The sequence below is a fragment of the Panulirus ornatus genome, chromosome 6 (assembly GCF_036320965.1).
Source record: "Panulirus ornatus isolate Po-2019 chromosome 6, ASM3632096v1, whole genome shotgun sequence".
Classification (NCBI taxonomy): Eukaryota; Metazoa; Arthropoda; class Malacostraca; order Decapoda; family Palinuridae; genus Panulirus; species Panulirus ornatus.
This window is the reverse complement of record NC_092229.1, coordinates 19,832,863-19,853,236: the sequence shown is the minus strand read 5'-3', so window position 1 is coordinate 19,853,236 and position 20,374 is coordinate 19,832,863. Positions and strand designations below refer to the sequence as shown.

Below are 20,374 nucleotides of genomic sequence, written 5' to 3'. Positions count from 1 at the left end.
CCATGACACAAGTTCATCCATGTTTCACACCCTTAAATCTTGACCTGTATTGATTTATGTCAACAATTTCAAGATTACTCACAAACTTTTTAAGAATTCCTACATCTTGCAAGATGAGGTTAAACAGATGAGTTCCCGAAAAAATTCATATGAATGAGGCTTCACAACCCGATATAAGAAATTAACTTTTTAATGACTAAAAGGTTATGAAAAATGTTATATAGAGAAGTTCGTTGATAAACGAACATAGTACTTGATAAAAGACTTTCATCAACTCCATTCAGCAAGGAGCTTGATACTACAGGAGAAATTATCGGAGTGTAATGTGGAACACACAATCAACATGTTAAGAGTCTATCCTCGAGGAGTGAAGCGAAACTGGTTCGGATCCTTTGGTTTAACGGTTGAGATCGACACACTGTATGTTAAGGAGCACACAATCTATTCGCCACGAGACCACATATCCTGAAAGAAAGGCAAGCTCTCAAGCCCCTTGGAACAACAGGAGGGACTGACAGACTCGGCAACAAAAAACACGCCGAACAGGCAAAAATCATACTCTAGAAAAATGCCCTCGTTCACCAAAGTTTCGACAAATGGAGAAACAAATTGACTATCGAGAAACGCACAACATACAACCAGACACCGGTCCATAACCAAAAGAACGGTAAAAACGAAGCAGTTAAGAGCAGCACACAGGTCTCAGTAACTATCAAAACGGAGTACACGAAACTGGTGGTACACACTCCCCAGAACCCTTATTGAGTCAAACAACGGACACTACGATTCGTTAACTTCTTCAAGTTCGAACGGATTCAGAAAGTGCTTCACAGGTATCATTGGAATTGTCACAGGCAGTGATGGAAGACTATGAAGGGAATAAGGTCAAGGGATGAAAGAGTTTCGACATCAATATAATTTCCTGTGTCACTCTTTGGGTCTTACTCTGGAGTAGTGAACTGGCATACAGCGAAAAGACTCACGGACCTGACAGAGTGCAAGACCCAACACAATTCATAGGAACCATCATTAACAACACTGATGAACGACGGCACCGTGAACATACAAGGTGAGCCGACATTAGCAGTATCATTTGTATCTTGTTAAAGTTCTGTCATATTATAATTGTGTATTTTCATTGTGACTGGACAATGTGTTTTACTAAACAATTTCTTTTTGATTATATTTGTAGAATTTTTTTTTCTTCATATATTTGAATAGGACGAGCCCGAAACAAGCTATATCTAGTTACACATCTTAGAAAATTGTTTGGTTTGTTTGTTCTCAGAAATTTGTTTTAGTCGCACTTTACGATTCATGCTGTTATCTTTTATAAGTAAACTTCTTGGACTGATTTTTAAACAAATTTGTATCATCTACAAAAGGTATGTCACTGATTTCTAAGTGACCTTAGGAGATCATTAATGTTAAATATAAATTATTTTAATCGTATTGCTGTTATCTTTTGGGCTGATTTTTTAAGAACTTTGTATCATCTACATAAACGAATAGGTCACTGGTTTCTAAGTGACCCTAGTAGATCAATAATGAAGAACACAAACAATATTGGCCAAACCATTCCACTAGAGCCTGCATTATCCGAGAATAAACCTTTCACTTTGCTTTCAACCTTTTAACTGATATTCTTAATGATTATGGATTACTTGTATATTTTTTTTTTATCTTAGAAATCTTTTGTCAGTTACTATATCGTTTAGAACAGGAACTTGTTTTATCTTTATATCTTGTATCATCTGGAAGTGCTGCAAAGACTTATGTGAAGAGATTCGCAAGGACATGTCAGTTTTTGTCATGAAATTAGTTCTGTTGTGCAAATCTGGTACTGACGATTTCGTTTTATTTACATAATCAAAATTTCTTAGGTGTCTTACTTGATACTGTATACTACCCATTTTTCTTGCGCTTTCGCAGCTGTTCTAGTTGTTAATCTAATTGTGGGTCCTGATATATTCTCTTATTTCACCATCCCTAGAAAGTCCATATCTGTGCCCCGTGCGTTCCATCAGATTCAATTCTTATATTCTGTTTGCCTGCCCATTACACGATTCAGTTTAAGTTCTTGAGTTGTCATTGCTGACTAATATTTAGGGACGCACTTATTTACAACTGACTGAAATTTCACTTTAACAGAAATCCTTCTGTTTATAAGGATTTTTGTTACAGAACAAAGTGCTCCGGTGGATGAACAATAACTCACTCATTATCATAATCGATTCTTTCATGAGTTTTTTTTGTTTGTTTTGTTTACCCCTGCAGTCTACATATACATGAAACTGGAAACGTATCACTGAATGGTCATTTATAGTAAATTGTTATTCTACGAATGTCACCCACCTTGCTACCTTCTTAGTACAATATATTAAGTATGTCAACGATGGCTTACGAGATCCCCTGATTCTAATCTGTTATATTATATGATGAAACTATTCTCCGGTATTTGTTCCAGACTGTTAAGGTCGTTGAGATTATCAAAAGACTGATTTTTTCCTCAAATATTCAAAGTAAGAACTTAAGGTTCAGTTACTACAATTACTAATGTATGAATAACTGCAAACTGAACGAAAGAGAAGTATGTTATCAACAGAATTTTTTTCTTGAAATTACTGAAAAAAAGAACTAGAGCATATATATATATATATATATATATATATATATATATATATATATATATATATATATATATATTTTTTTTTTTTTTTTTTTTATACTTTGTCGCTGTCTCCCGCGTTTGCGAGGTAGCGCAAGGAAACAGATGAAAGAAATGGCCCAACCCCCCCCCCCCATACACATGTACATACACACGTCCATACACGCAAATATACATACCTACACAGCTTTCCATGGTTTACCCCAGACGCTTCACATGCCTTGCTTCAATCCACTGACAGCACGTCAACCCCTGTATACCACATGACTCCAATTCACTCTATTTCTTGCCCTCCTTTCACCCTCCTGCATGTTCAGGCCCCGATCACACAAAATCTTTTTCACTCCATCTTTCCACCTCCAATTTGGTCTCCCTCTTCTCCTCGTTCCCTCCACCTCCGACACATATATCCTCTTGGTCAATCTCTCCTCACTCATTCTCTCCATGTGCCCAAACCATTTCAAAACACCCTCTTCTGCTCTCTCAACCACGCTCTTTTTATTTCCACACATCTCTCTTACCCTTACGTTACTTACTCGATCAAACCACCTCACACCACACATTGTCCTCAAACATCTCATTTCCAGCACATCCATCCTCCTGCGCACATCTCTATCCATAGCCCACGCCTCGCAACCATACAACATTGTTGGAACCACTATTCCCTCAAACATACCCATTTTTGCTTTCCGAGATAATGTTCTCGACTTCCACACATTTTTCAAGGCTCCCAAAATTTTCGCCCCCTCCCCCACCCTATGATCCACTTCCGCTTCCATGGTTCCATCTGCTGACAGATCCACTCCCAGATATCTAAAACACTTCACTTCCTCCAGTTTTTCTCCATTCAAACTCACCTCCCAATTGACTTGACCCTCACCCCTACTGTACCTAATAACCTTGCTCTTATTCACATTTACTCTCAACTTTCTTCTTCCACACACTTTACCAAACTCAGTCACCAGCTTCTGCAGTTTCTCACATGAATCAGCCACCAGCGCTGTATCATCAGCGAACAACAACTGACTCACTTCCCAAGCTCTCTCATCCCCAACAGACTTCATACTTGCCCCTCTTTCCAGGACTCTTGCATTTACCTCCCTTACAACCCCATCCATAAACAAATTAAACAACCATGGAGACATCACACACCCCTGCCGCAAACCTACATTCACTGAGAACCAATCACTTTCCTCTCTTCCTACACGTACACATGCATTATATCATCGATAAAAACTTTTCACTGCTTCTAACAACTTGCCTCCCACACCATATATTGATACCTTCCACAGAGCATCTCTATCAACTCTATCATAAAAAAAAAAAAAACTGGAGGAAGTAAAGTGTTTTAGATATCTGGGAGTGGATCTGGCAGCGGATGGAACCATGGAAGCGAAGTGAATCATAGGGTGGGGGAGGGGGAGGGGGCGAAAATCCTGGGAGCCTTGAAGAATGTGTGGAAGTCGAGAACATTATCTCGGAAAGCAAAAATAGGTATGTTTGAAGAAATAGTAGTTCCAACAATGTTGTATGGTTGCGAGGCGTGGGCTATGGATACAGTTGTGCGCAGGAGGGTGGATGTGCTGGAAATGAGATGTTTGAGGACAATGTGTGGTGTGAGGTGGTTTGATCGAGTAAGTAATGTAAGGGTAAGAGAGATGTGTGGAAATAAAAAGAGCGTGGTTGAGAGAGCAGAAGAGGGTGTTTTGAAATGGTTTGGGCACATGGAGAGAATGAGTGAGGAAAGATTGACCAAGAGGATATATGTGTCGGAGGTGGAGGGAACGAGGAGAAGTGGGAGACCAAATTGTAGGTGGAAAGATGGAGTGAAAAAGATTTTGTGTGATCGGGGCCTGAACATGCAGGAGGGTGAAAGGAGGGCAAGGAATAGAGTGAATTGGATCGATGTGGTATACCGGGGTTGACGTGCTGTCAGTGGATTGAATCAGGGCATGTGAAGCGTCTGGGGTAAACCATGGAAAGTTGTGTGGGGCCTGGATGTGGAAAGGGAGCTGTGGTTTGGGGCATTATTGTATGACAGCTAGAGACTGAGTGTGAACGAATGGGGCCTTTGTTGTCTTTTCCTAGTGCTACCTCGCACACATGAGGGGGGAGGGGGATGGTGTTCCATGTGTAGCAAGGTAGCGCTGGGAATGAATAAAGGCAGACAGTGTGAATTGTGTGCATGGGTATATATGTATGTGTCTGTGTGTGTATATATATATGTGTACATTGAGATGTATAGGTATGTATATTTGCGTGTGTGGACGTGTATGTATATACATTGTGTATGGGGGTGGGTTGGGCCATTTCTTTCTTCTGTTTCCTTGCGTTACCTCGCAAACGCGGGAGACAGCGACAAAGCAAAATAAAAATAAATAGTATATATATATATATATATATATATATATATATATATATATATATATATATATATATATATATTTTTTTTTTTTTTCTTATACTATTCGCCATTTCCCGCGGTAGCGAGGTAGCTTTAGGAACAGAGGACTGAGCCTTTGAGGGAAATCCCCACTTGGCCCCCTTCTCTGTTCCTTCCTTTGGAAAATCAAAAATGAGAGGGGAGGATTTCCAGCCCCCCGCTCCCTTCCCTTTCAGTCGCCTTTTACGACACGCAGGGAATACGTGGGAAGTATTCTTTCTCCCCTATCCCCAGGGATATATATATATATATATATATATATATATATATATATATATATATATATATATATATATATTATTATTACGGTTCCTATCCTGGCAGGGTCGCCAAATCTTATGTTACGAATCTTTCTGGGAAGGTATGTCAACTATATTTATCATGCACTGGATAATGCTATATTAACGTTATGGGACGAAAGCAAACACCAGGGTTGTATCTACATATAATACAAGAAATAAGAATAGAAGATGACATTACAGTTCCTCTCTCCTCTTTCGTTCATATTATGCTTTATACTAACGTTCCGAAAATTGTCATTCTCAATTCTTTGAAGTTTAAGAACACCCCAAATCTGCTTTGGCTATTTGTCATAGGTACAAGAGATATTCATGGTACTTTTATTTCCACCCCCATCAACTTTTGGCATGGTGGTTTTTTAAACTCAGAGTATCACTGTAGCCATTACCTTTCCTTGCAGGAGATATGTACATACATCTAAGAATCGATTCCAGTTCGCTAACTATGAGCACCAGTTCTATTTTATTGAGTTTCTTAAATTTGCTCGCTGGAAGATTGTACTGGCTTAGGGATTTTGTAATGATTTACTTCATATTGAAATCATATTACCTCTATAGTAAACAGTATTAAACAATAGAATACAAACATAAATTTTAAAAATGCCAAGAATATAACAATAGACTTATATAGTATCTGAAATTGAGCAGTTTTTTGCGAATCACACTGGCAAAGGATAAAAAATCATTCCAAATTTACCTGTTGCTTGTATCCTGAGCGTAAATTGTCTCGGGGATAGTGCCAGTAATGCTCTGACGATGGTGAGGAATATGAGAAAAATATACCCTTTTTCGCTGGTGGTGATATGGTTTAGCTGTGTCACTCCATTCTCAGAATCAGCACCGGAATATTTACTTAATAATACGTGGGAAGCTAACGAAGTAGAAAGTAACAAAAGTGATAACGTTCAATACAGCGATGCTTATGAAGGTATGTAGTATTCGGATTTTGATAGGGGGGGATAAGACATTAAGCAAGAAATTCTGTTTTATGATATAGGACACACGAACAAAGCCCAGGTGTAAGATGCTAATTTAAGCTCTTGATGATCAAGGAAAAAATTGGTAAAGACATTGACTTGGAGCTGAAGCACCAGTCAAATTTCGGTAGCTAAAAATTGTGATACTCTTCCCCATTTATACTGTTTTTATGGGATACATTTGGACAATTACTGTTATGTATATAACGTTTTAGCAATAGTACTCCAATACCTTTGGAATCTGAGATTTTATTTTCAGCTATTATTGTATTGTGGACTAGGTGACGAATTATTGTTTCTAATGAAAATGAATAGCTCACCAAAACTTTATTGACTCTCATCTGATTTCTCCTAGATATTGAACCTGTGAGAACTTTATTGAATACTGACTGTAATGTGGCTGGCCCATTGGGATTGCATGAAATGGCTGCTTGTGGGCAGCTTGGGCATAGGAACCACCACCTACCTGGTGTGTTGTAGGTATTTATACGTGTCAGTTGACACTGGGCTGACCATGGTTGTGGTTGGTATATTTCAACTATTACATTGAAGATTAACATAAAGTCTTGGATGCTAGGGTACGTTTTCCCCAGAGCTCACTCAGATTATCTTGAAGGAAAAGTTTTCTACATATTTCAGTAACAGTCTGTTACTTTTCCTAAATGTAAGGACTTTTTAGATAAAAATGTCTTACAATTTTATGAAGAAATAGATTGATGGGGCTAATCCGATACTTTAACAAAACTGGAATAAGTACATTCCTTACACAAAGTAGAAGTGATTTACACTGATGCTTTGTGGTTTAGAGCATTTGTCATCATACATCAATAAATCATTGATATTTGGGAGGGCTATGATGGCCAGGGAAAAAGTGGAACAATAATGTAGATGAAACATGTTTAGAAATCAACAAAACCCATGAAAACTTCGTCTGACATCTTCAAGCACCTAAACTTTGGCTTGCTTTTCAGTGCTGTAGTCAAAGTATACCTCATGCATTCATGTTTTAAGCATTTTGCCAGCTTCCAGAGTACTTAACATTGCAGACAAAATTCCAGTTGGCTGGAGGTGCCACTGCAAAGCCTCCCCCATAATCACTCTGTACATAGTCCTCAGCACCAGACCACATTAATGTTGGAATGTTTTTACTCTGATTTTCATTACCCTCTCATGGGTTACAGAAAAACCTACAGTACCAGTCTAAATCACTTCATCAGCACCAGACCACATTAATGTTGGAATGTTTTTACTCTGATTTTCATAATCCTCTCATGGGTTACAAAAAAACCTACAGTACCAGTCTAAATCACTTAATTTAAGTGTTAAGAATATATTACTACATGTACTGATTTTTACAGCTAAATAAGAGATAAAGTGGTTGGATTGAAATGATACACTATCATGAATGCATTAAGTAAACAGTCTAGATGTGGTACATGGCCTGCAGACACCATTGCCAATATATTTCAACTGTAACATTAAAAGTCTTATGTTGGCTGCATGGGAAAGTTACTTGAGGTTTTTGCAGGTTCTTTTAACTTCTCTGTGTGAATTACCTTATCACCACGTTTTTTCCTGTGCTTGATATCCTTGGCTTTATTGCCTTATTTATGATCATAGAATAAAAAAAAGAAATCCCAATCATGCTGTACCATTCTGCCACTCCAAAATAATATCACTTAAATTCCAAAGGTAATAGAGTGGAGACACTAAACCAGCAATTTACCGTAATCAATTTCCTTGAGCTACTTCTTTAAATTACACAGCATTTGATTTTTTGGAAGAAACGTTTTGCATCCAGGAATGCTCATCAGCTTTCAACCCCTAAACCAAACAGTGAGGATGTCTGAGGATCAGACGACTGTGGTGTCAGATGTACCATTTGTATTACAAATACAACATATGAATTTGATATAATGATTGTAGTACAGATATGACATGTAATACCTTCTGCTTTCTGTTAACAGCAAAACTGTGGAATTCTTGTCTTTCTACTTTTCCCTCTTCCTATAACTTTTACTTTTACGAGTTAAGTTTGTAAACACCTGTGGAGCTCTGATGAATTTCTTCATTCTTTTTCTATTAATCCTTTTCTTTTTCACCAGAGATGGCCTTGACTGGATCAAGTCTTGCCTATACTATGTTGGTCACTGTGGGAGTGGGGGATAATAATGATAATCTAACCTAGCATAGCAATGCTTAAAATAATATTAAGGAGTGACTTTTCATCTGAAAATACCTACCTTTCCTTCACTGAAAAGAAAGGTAGGCAAACTTAATAACTTTAGATTTCATAGCATTGTCATTAAAGTAACAGGTGGAATTCCATGTATCACATTGTGATGATTCTGTCAAAGCAAAAGTGATGCAATCCAACATTTAAGACACTTCTTAGTGAAAGCTACAAATTCACATCAAACTTAGAACTTTTAACAGTAATCTTGAGATCTGATGGTTAGCAAAATTTTGAGTAATTTTGTAGGTGATTAGACAGCCCAGCACACCATCACCTTCATGATTAGTATCGAACAAAGGAGACTGAAGTGAGCCATGATAATTTCAAAAATACGTGCAAATGAACCAAAATTTCTTTATGGTTCATATGCCTATTTTGAGAAGCATAATATCAAAACAAAAAAATACACATTTTCTCTTAAGTAATAACATCGAAGTAAACCCTTATTCATGTAAGAGCCCTTTTATATCCATAGAATGTCAGTTAGAGTAAGATTTAGTACCTAGATCCATTGATGGAGATAGACTCAAGAAAGAGTTCTCCTCACGCATCTTATCCTGGACTTGATTTTATTTTTGTTTTTTCTCTTCACACTCCCATCTTAAATATGAATGTTTATTTTGATATGGAATCTTCCTCCATAAGCACAACACCATTAGCATTAATGGTGTTATATGCCTTGTACCTCATTCAAAGTCAATTCATATTATGCAGCTTAACCCAAATAAGACGATTGGCTATCATAATTAAACAGGCCATCCAGTGTATAAGTAACCTGAGATGAAAAAAGAGGCCTTTTAGTTAGGTAGCATTATGTTTGATTTAGTCTTACCTTTGATGAAAAACTATATGTTTGGAAAAATCTGTAGTAGTGAAATATCTGAGTCTTCCAAAGTAAACTTTACACTCTGAAACTTTGTGCACATATTTTCACATGGTGTAATGTCTGTTATTGTCTATTCCTTCTAAAGATTTTTTACTTTTGCCAATCATTTGTTTCTTTAGTTTATGAGAACAAGTAAGAAGCTTAAGGATAATTAATGGTTGATATCCTGGTCTTTGCTCAATATTAGAAATGGGAAGAGCTACCATATTTCTCCCATATCTTAGATCTGGCTATATCTGCTATAATTGATGTGCATATTAGAAAAACCTTTTCCGCTTTTTTTTTCATATATTTTTAAGAATGGCAGTCCATTATCCAGCAAAACTCTTTATTTCCTGATGTTAGTTTGTCTAAGATGTGGTTGTATTTAAGGAATATCAACTAATGAAACTTCGAATTTACTTGCATGGGTATTTTCAGGTACTTTCTGGCAAATTACAGACATCCACTGGGATCTGCAGTATAGTGAAAATGGAGATCCGTCCAAGATGTGCCACAAAAACTCTATTTCTGATAGCCATAATGGTGTGTATGGCAATTATCGATGTGACTCCCCTTGGCCACTTGTCAAAAGTGCCATTGAGACTATGGCAGAGATAAATAATGCACCAGATTTTATTCTTTGGACAGGGTGAGCTTTTGTTCAGAATTTTCTTGATACAACTTTATGAATGATAGAAATGATCAAACTATTAATGACATTTGTGAACTCCTTAATTATATGAAGTTGATATTGTCATTTCACTAATTGTGTTACTTAGAAACATAATTTTCAATTGCTGTGAAAAGCATATTTTATTTGGATATTTTTGGCAGTATATTTTCTAATTTTTTTCTTTATGTTACAGCAGATCAGCCTATATCTGTAGTCTTTGTAAAGTACTTTACAAACTTCTTGAAGTTTCTATTTGGTAGTAACATTTGATACTTGATATTATTAGAAGAGGAATTTTTGAATTGTGAATTGGCAACAAGATATCTTGTAGTGGTACCTTTCAAACTTGGACACTAAAAGCCAGACTATTTATAACTTGGACATTTTTGAGAAATGTCAGTGTGTGGCTTATAGGAGAAAAAAAGACACCATTCTCATTAATGGAAGTTTTATTCAGTTGGATGTGTTGCTGCTTGAAGGTCCTCTCTTAGAGAATGGAGTGCTGATTGATTGGCACTCACAAGCAGGTATCTGATCAGCCATTATCATTCCCCTCAGCCATTCCAGAGTCTCTCTTGTTTAGTCCTGTTGCATGTTTCATCTACGTTGAGATCTCTTCAGTCTTTTCTTTAAAATGATTTCAAGTTTAGTGAACTTTTCATGTTTTTTACAATATCAATGCAATATTTGAGTGCAGTATATAAACATACTGGGAGCTGTTTTCCTGTAAGGTGAACCCAGGATGCAGCATCTAGAAGTTACTGGATCAGTATATTTACAAACAGTGTTAAGTTGGAACTGTTTTGGTCATTTATATTTTTCTAAATGCATCTGTTCATAAATGATTGCCCTCTAATATCATATACATAGATAACGATTTTATTATAAACAATTTTATGGCATAGAAACAGACAAGCATATAAGACACACTTATTATAAAAGAAAGAATTCAGCAAAAAGTCCTTGGTTCATATGAGCTTTGATGTTTACACTTACCATAATCCAAGTAAAACAATCAGTTTAGCATGCCTATGCCAGGTCTTGTCCTAAATCTGGAACAAAGATGTCCTTAAAAAAATCACAGAAACCTCTTAGTGATCACTAAAAACTTCCGTGGTAAGATTTTTTTTCGTTTGATGCACCAGCAATGGTCAAAAGTTCACATCAAGGCTGGGCTTCAATTGAAATAGGGATTAATGAAAGCAAAAAAGAAGAGATGGGGAAGTTATTTAAAAATTTTGGAGGAACTGAAAAACCTTTCCTTTAAAATGTGCCAGCTCATAGTAATTGGGAAAGACAAGAGAGGGTAGAGAGATCCAAAGCTTGAAGTTAGAGGGAAAGAAACAGTTATCAAGAAGGCCACCCTTAAGTTGCCAACAGCCACACAGTACTCTTGTGATGCAGTAGTTTGCTGAGTATTGCATGGTCTAACTAGTGATGGGGGCACACAAGCAGCCAGTCACGCCTATAGAAGAGGGAAAGTGAACCAGCATTGCAGCATAAGGCAAATCCCTCAAGTTTTGAAGGTAGCCAAGGGGAGTTTATAAGTCATAATGCTTTTGATTCAACTCTGTCAAGGTAAGGATACAGAGCTAGAACCAACCGGGATGTGAGAGTAGTACCCCATACAAGGACAGATCAATCCTTTGCATGAATGGAGCAACTGTTCAGAAGAAGAAAAGAGATTTTGACGTTTGAACAGGACTCCCAGTTTCTTAGAGACAGACTTTGCTATTTCTGTGATGCAGGATTTCCAAGATTGGTTGGATTTTCAGTAATACCAAGTATGTTTATTTCATCCAGAGGTGGAATTTCAGAGCCACTGAAGGAGTTTGGGAAGTTGAGGAATTTTGATAGAGATGGGCAGAAACCGGGTTTTGGAGGCATTAAACTCAACCAGATTTCATCTACCTCTGAAATATCCTGTGCAAGTTTAAATTTGTTGAGGAAGTTGTGCCAAGATGAGATGCAAATCAAGGGATAGAAGGAGCAGATCTGAAGGATGTGGAGGAATACATAATTTGAGTCATTAGCATATGAATGCATTTGGTTATTTGTGGAAGAAAGGAAATCATTGATATGAAGGAGAAAAAGTGTAACAGTCAGGACAGAACCATGAGGGACACTGTTATTAATGGAGAAAGGTGGAGAGCTTATCCATCAACAGCCATGGAGATATGTCAGCCAGAGAGGAATCTAGATATGAGGGAGCGAAGTGAGGGAGGAAAACCAGAAGAGGGGAGGTTTGAGATGAGCCCTTGATGCCACATCCTGTCAAAGGCTTTGAATAGATCAAGGGCAGCTACATGGGATTCCCCAAAATGTTTTAGATATGACGACCAGACATTAGTGAGATAGGAAAGAATATCACCAGTGGATCTTGCCTTACTTGTGATTAGAAAGAAGACAGATTATAGATGTCTGAGGACTTGAAACATTAGAAGGGATTCAAAGACTGAAAATGATAGATGTCAAAGTGACAGGATGATAATTAGATGGGTTAGAAAGGTCATTTTTCTTAGGGATGGGATATTCCAACACGTTTCCAAGAAGGGAAAGTTCTTGTTCTTAAACAGAAACAAAATAGACGAGCTGGGACTTGCCAAATTCCACTTTGTAATGGTAGGTTCAACTTACATGAATCTGAGTTGAGCACTAAAACAAATGCTCATGTACTATAAGGGAAAGGTGTATATGCCAAATATGACACATGATATTTCAACTCATTGCAACTCAAAGTCTTCTGCATGTAATGTAGTTAACAGATAATGATTGGTTGACCTTTGGAATAGAAGATGCTACTGGAGACATTGTGCAGGAAAAAATGTCTTATATACCAGAAAAATTGGTATTTCTTATCATGTGTTAAGTTACCTGATTTTACACATTTTTGTAAATCATTCTCCTCTATTACTGAAGGAAGGGGAGTTACGTGGTTTGGAAGGCATTACAGTTGGTATTATGTCAGCAAGTTTCCAGATTTCATGTGAAAGTTTGATATGTTTTTAGGGCATAAAGCAGGAGAGTTCTCTAAGGTTTTAATTGTCATGACTATCAGTACTAGTGAAGGATGGGTTGACAGTTGTTTGTGGATAGTTTTTATGCAAGTCTTACATGACTTTCCTGTTTGGGGGTGAATTTGGTTTGAGGCTAATTTTTTAGATGTTTGTTTTTTAGAAGAGGAGATGTCATTGGAATGGGTCAGGAGTGCTTACTGAATCAAGGCTAGATTGATGTGGCAAGTGTGGATATTCTTTGATGGGTGCCAGAGTTGGTTGCTTTGGGTCTTGTATTTCGTTGTCTTGAGGAAGGAGTGCCAGTTTTATACATCTCTAATGCCTGTTCCCACTTGGAACTCCCTCAAGGGTGTGGCCACAGCAATAGTCTCCATGACTTGTAAACTCCAGTGGTGTTTCGTAGCCTTTAGTGCCTCACACTTAACAGGCCACTGGCAGAGGGCAACTCAAGTGCAGTGTTTGCAGAGGCTCCTACCAAATGTTCCTATTTACTTGTACCTAATGCTCATGTTTAATGTTCTCACCAACTACTTATACCTAACGCCTGTTTTCAGTTTATAATTACCCATTTGTACCACATGGGGAGGGATTTTTGTACTTTAGGGCCCCATCTCTTGAATATTCTCTGTTATAAAACTTCTTAAATTAGTGTTTGAAGTTGGCATTAATCATGTCCTCAGTCAGCTTATTCCATTCATCAGTAATCATATACTATGGAAGTACTTCTTTTATTTTTTTTAAAAGTTGTCTTGGATAATTTCATTGCCTTTTAATTATTAGGTTAGCACTGGAATTACTAGCTATGGAGACTATTGCTGTGGTAGTTCCATGTGGGAACAGGCATTAGAGATTGAGATAGATTAAGTTAGTGACAGTGTTATTTATGGTTTGGATTTTTATTCTCTGATCTCTTTTGATGGTGTGTGGTTCTGTCAAAGCTGGTTTTGTTTTATGAGGTGTGTGACTTGTGGCGAGAAGTTTGGCTTATAATTTTTCTGTTTTTGTGGTATGTGCTTTTCGTTGGCTTGATGAAATGTTAGGTAGTTTGATTTAGGGGAATGGGATATCACCTATACTCATTTTTTTGAGCTTTGTTTCCATGCCCTGTGTTAAGGCTGGCTAGTTTACTTTCTTGTAGTTTATAAGTGCAGTGGATGGACCAATTGGAGTGTTATGAGAATGGGCAGGTGGTGAGAGGACAGATGTTATTAAACTCCACCTGGTTGAAGTTACACTGAGGGTGAAAATTCATCTTTATGAAGCTGTTTCATTGTCAGTTGATGAAACAGAGTAAAGTCTCATCAGAGAAATTGTTTCAAAGTAATCCATCCTATCCCTGCTACTGAGTGTAATGCAATCTTGGAGCTCTAAACTTTGTAAAGTTCTGAAGCTCTTTACTAGTACTCCATATTCAGCAATGCATTGCAGGACATAATTTGTAAAGAGAAAAAAAATCATAATTGAATTTTTCTCATGCATAGCTGTAACAGAAGTAATTATTTTTTGCATTACAGGGATAATGCACCACATACAAATGATCCTCAGCCTGATTTCTCAGTTATATTTAACACTATCAGCAATATTACTGGGGAGATCCGTACTACATTTCAGGAGTCTGTGCCTATCCTTCCAGTTCTTGGCAACCATGATGCTTACCCCAAGGTTGGTTATGAATATTATATGTACAGTTGTTATATAGGCCATTGGTCAAAATGAGAATGAAAATAAATAGCTATTGTTTTTGCAGAAAACATTTCATTAGATTACACTTCAGGATCCCCTTCAAATTGGCAGCTCATTTACTTATATAAATTTGAGGACCAGTCCATTTAACAGAGGGCTAAAACTCATTACTGGTTATTTCATTTATTTCATTATACTTAATCGCTGTCTCCCACGTTAGTGAGGTAGCGCAAGGAAACAGCCATACACACATACATAAACACCCACACACACACACATATATACATACCTATACATTTCAATGTATACATACATATAAAGACATATACATATATACACATGTACATATTTATACTTGCTACCTTCATCCATTCCCCTTACCACCCCACCACACATGAAATAGCACACACACACATACCCCACGAGGTAGCTCTAGGAAAAGACATAAAAGGCCACATTTGTTCACACTCAGTCTCTAGCTGTCATGAGTAATGCACCTGAAACCAGAGCTCCCTTTCCACACCCAAGCCCCACAAAACATTCCATGCTTTACCCAAGATGCTTCACACACCCTGGTTCAATCCATTGACAGCATGTCGACCCCATTATACCACATCGTTCCAGTTCACTCTATTCCTTGCACCCCTTTCACCCTCCTGTATGTTCAGGCCCCGATCACTCAAATTCTTTTTCATTCCATCCTTCCACCTCCAATTTGGTCTCCCACTTCTCTTCGTTCCATCTACCTCTGACACGTATATCCTCTTTGTCAATCTGTCCTCTCTCATTCTCTCCATGTGACCTAATCATTTCAACACACCCTCTTCTTCTTTCTCAACCACACTCATTATTACCACACATCTCTCTTACCCTTTCATTACTTATTTGATCAAACCACCTCATACCAAATATTGTCCTCAAACATTTCATTTCCAACATATCCACGCTCCTCCAAACAACCCTATCTAAAGCCCATGTCTCACAACCATATAACATTGTTGGAACACTTATTCCTTTAAACATACCCATTTTTGCTCTCTGAGATAACGTTCTCGCCTTCCACACATTCTTCAATTCCAGAAACTTCACCCATGGTTCCATCCGCAGCTACATCCACACCCAGGTATCTAAAACACTTCACTTCCTCCAGTTTTTCTCCATTCAAACTTACCTCCCAATAAGCTTTTCCCTCTACCCTACTGTACCTAATAACCTTGCTCTTATTCACATTTACTCTCAGCTTTCTTCTTTCACACACTTTACCAAACTCAGTTACCAGCTTCTGCAGTTTCTCACCTGAATCAACAACCAGTGCTGTATCATCAACGAACAACAACTGACTAACTTCCCAAGCCCTCTCATCCACAACAGGCTGCATACTTACTTCTCTCTCCAAAACTCTTGCATTCACCTCCCTAACTGCCCCATCCATAAACAAATTAAACAACCATGGAGACATCACGCACCCCTGCCGCAAACCGACATTCACTTGGAACCAATCACTATCCTCTCTTCCTACTTGTACACATGCCTTACATCCTTGGTAAAAACATTTCACGGCTTCTAGCAACTTACCTCCCACACCATATACTCTTAAATCCTTCCACAAAGCATCTCTATCCACCCTATCATATGCCTTCTCCAGATCCATAAATGTTACATACAAATCCATCTGTTTTTCTAAGTATTTCTCACATATATTCTTCAAAGCAAACACCTGATCCACACATCCTCTACCACTTCTGAAACCACACTGCTCTTCCCCAATCTGATGCTCTGAACATGCTTTTACCCTATCTATCAATACTCTCCCATATAATTTCTCAGGAGTACTCTACAAACTTATACCTCTGCAATTTGAGCACTCACCTTTATCCCCTTTGCCTTTTTACAATGGCATTATGCATGCATTCTGCCAATCCTCAATCCTTCACCATGAACCATACACACATTGAATATCCTTACCAACCAGTTAACAACACAGTCACCCTCTTTTTTAACATATTCCACTGCAATACCATCCAAACCCACCACCTTGCCAGCTTTCATCTTCTGCAGAGCTTTCATTACCTCTTCTATGTTAACCAAACCATTCTCCCTGTCCCTCTCACTTCACATACCACCTTGACCAAAACACCCTATATCTGCCACTCTATCATCAAACACATTCAACAAACCCTCAAATACTCGCTCCATCTCCCTCTCACTTCATCACTACTTGTTACCTCCCCATTAGCCCCTTCACCGATGTTCCCATTTGTTCTCGTCTTACACACTTTATTTACCTTCTTCCAAAACATCTTTTTATTCTCCCTAAAATTAAATGATACTCTCTCATCCTACTCTCATTTGCCCTCTTTTTCACCTCTTGCACCTTTCTCTTGACTTCTTGCTGCTTTTTTTTTTATACATATCCCAGTCATTTGCAGTACTTCCCTGCAAAAATCGTCCAAATGCCTCTCTCTTCTCTTTCACTAACAATTTTACTTCTTCATCCCACCACTCACTACCCTTTCGAATGTGCCCACTTTCCACCTTTCTCATGTCCCAGGCATCTTTTGCACAAGCCATCACTGCTTTCCTAAATACATCCCATTCCTCCTCCACTTTCCTTACATCATTTGTTATCATCTTTTGCCATTCTGCACTCAATCTCTCCTGGTACTTCCTCACACAAGTCTCCTTTCCAAGCTCACTTACTCTCACCACTCTCTTCACCCCAACATTCTCTCTTCTTTTCTGAAAACTTCTACAAATCTTCACCTTCGCCTCCAAAAGATAATGATCAGACATCCCTCCAGTTGCACCTCTCCGCACATTAACATCCAAAAGTCTCTCTTTCGCGTGCCTATCAATTAACATGTAATCCAATAACGCTCTCTGGCCATCTCTCCTACTTACATACATATACTTATGTATATCTCTTTTTAAACCACATAAATCTACAAGCTCTTCACCATTTCCATTTACAACACTGAACACCCCATGTACACCAATTATTCCCTCAACTGCCACATTACTCACCTTTGCATTCAAATCACCCATCACTATAACCCGGTCTCATGCATCAAAACTACTAACACACTCACTCAGCTGCTCCCAAAACACTTGCCTCTCATGATCTTTCTTCTCATGCCCAGGTGCATATGCACCAATAATCACCCATCTCTCCATCCACTTTGAGTTTTACTCATATCAGTCTAGAGTTTACTTTCTTACACTCTATCACATACTCCCACCACTCCTGTTTCAGGAGTAGTGCTACCCCTTCCCTTGCTCTTGTCCTCTCACTAACCCCTGACTTTACTCCCAAGACATTCCCAAACCACTCTTCCCCTTTACCCTTGAGCTTCGTTTCACTCAGAGCCAAAACATCTAGGTTCCTTTCCTCAAACATACTACCTATCTCTCCTTTTTTCTCATCTTGGTTACATCCACACACATAATAGACACCCCAATCTGAGCCTTCGAAGAGGAAGAGGATAGGGGAGAAGAAACACTTCCCACGCATTCCTCACGTGTCGTAGAAGGCGACTAAAGGGGACGGGAGCGGGGGGCTGGAAACCCTCCCCTCCTTGTATTATAACTTTCTAAAAGGGGAAACAGAAGAAGGAGTCACGTGGGGAGTGCTCATCCTCCTCGAAGGCTCAGATTGGAGTGTCTAAATGTGTGTGGATAAAAAATATATATATAAATAATAATGATAATCATTATTATTATCATTATTATTATCATTATTACTACATCATGAGATAGTCTGAGAAGGAGGGACATATCCACAGTCTGTTCAGGATGAGGGTGTTCTGAGGTGAATTGGTTGCTGTTTGCGGATGATATGACACTGGTTGCAGATTCAAGTGAGAAACTGCAGAAGTTGGTTTCAGAGTCTGGGAGAGTATGTAAGATGAGGAAATTGAGAGCTGAATTTTTAGCAGAAGAGAGAGATTGGAGTCAAAATGAGTTTGAATAGACAGAACCTGAAGAAATGGAGTGTTATAGATACAGGTTGAACCTCTTTAATTCGGCAACCTTGGGACCTGGCCATTGCCGGACCACAGAAAATGCTGGAAAACAGAATTTAACCCCTAAGGGAACTTCCTATGTAAACGTATACCTGGCCCATAGTCTTGTCAGCTCATTCCACACACATATTGCTGTCATCAAAGTTGGAACAAAGCTTAAAATGGGAAATAATACAACCATTAATGCTTCCAAACAAGTTTTTTATTGTTACTTCATATTACATCAGAAATACCCCCAAATGGAGACTCCTCAGTATCTTGGGCAAGGCTTTTCTATGGCATTTGACGCCAGTACAGGGCATATTCGTCAGCATTATACATTTGTTCTGGGGCCAAGTTTTCTGCTGCCACTAGCTGTGCAAATTCAACTACAAACTTTGTTGCAACTTTGTGATGGGTAATTAATGTAACAAATCACAATAGGTTGGTAGTTGGCTTTGGTCGACCCTTGTTACCATACTTGTTTTATTGTTATTGCCAAGGCAGCCATCATGCACTGTGTCAGTCTAGCCAAGCAGCCGGTTCATACACTCTCTCTCGCCCTGTACATATTGCTGTTGGTTGTTTGATAGAGAATTGGAGTTTTTATTGATTCTTTTAATATGACCTTACACTATGACCTTATACTACAAGCTTCCATATCAGACCCACACTTTTCACCACACCCATTATGTACTGAAATCCCATGTATCTTCTTAAACTTGTGTAAGCATCCTTGCAAATATTCGCAGTCATAGTCTAGCTTTAGTTTTCTAAGAAAAACTTTGGCCTGCTCGATAAGCATCTCCCCAGAAATGATTACATCTTCATTATGTAGGAGCTTAAATCACTTTATAAGTGCACTGCCTAATTCTGTACTCCTGGCTCCTTTCAAAGTTTTCCAAAACTTTAAACTTTTCTGGCTTTCATTTTTAGCAAAAAATAAAATATAAGAAATTAACAGGAGTGTTAATTAGCTTGGCTGGTGTAAACAGATTTTGGTGCCTTAGCACTGCTAACAGCACCACCCTGGTGGCAGATCCACAAACTAATGGTGGCAGATTCAAAATGTGCTGGACCATGGGAGTTACTGGACCACAGAGCAACAGATTAGAGAGGTACAACCTATACCTGGGAGTATATATGGCAGCAAATGGAGCAATGGTAGCTGAAGTGAGCCTTAGGGTGGGTGAGGGGTGCTATGGTTTGTTGAAGTGTGTGAAAAAAGAGATCACTGTCTGTGAGTCATGGGCCGTAGATGATAAATTATGGAAAGGGGTAGATGTGTTGGAGATGAAATGCTTCAGGACAGTATGTGGTGTAAGGATGGTTAATAATAGAAGTGATAGGGCAAGTGAGAGATTTGGAAGTAAGACGAGTACATGTGAGAGAGCTTAAGAGGGTGTACTTAAATTACTTTGTCATATGGAGAGGATGAGTGAGAAGAGGCTATACATGTCAGAAGTTGAAGGAACAATGAAAAGGAGAAATCTAAGTGAGAGGTGGAAG

At 38.3% G+C, this 20,374-nt stretch overlaps 1 protein-coding gene across 2 annotated transcripts in view; it reads left to right on the top strand.

The window, feature by feature from the left end:
* Positions 1–893: 893 nt before the first annotated feature.
* Positions 894–20,374, top strand: part of LOC139749113 (acid sphingomyelinase-like phosphodiesterase 3b) — a 31,240-nt gene continuing 11,759 nt past the window's right edge. The window contains exons 1-3 of one of the 2 annotated variants that reach the window (XM_071662702.1): positions 894–1,069; positions 9,930–10,140; positions 14,696–14,843. In XM_071662702.1, the coding sequence (XP_071518803.1) occupies positions 1,042–1,069; positions 9,930–10,140; positions 14,696–14,843 (387 nt within the window). In that variant the 5' untranslated portion in view covers positions 894–1,041. Of the gene's footprint in view, positions 1,070–5,782; positions 6,339–9,929; positions 10,141–14,695; positions 14,844–20,374 lie in introns of those variants that run through there. The other variant, XM_071662701.1, reaches the window with a different exon arrangement.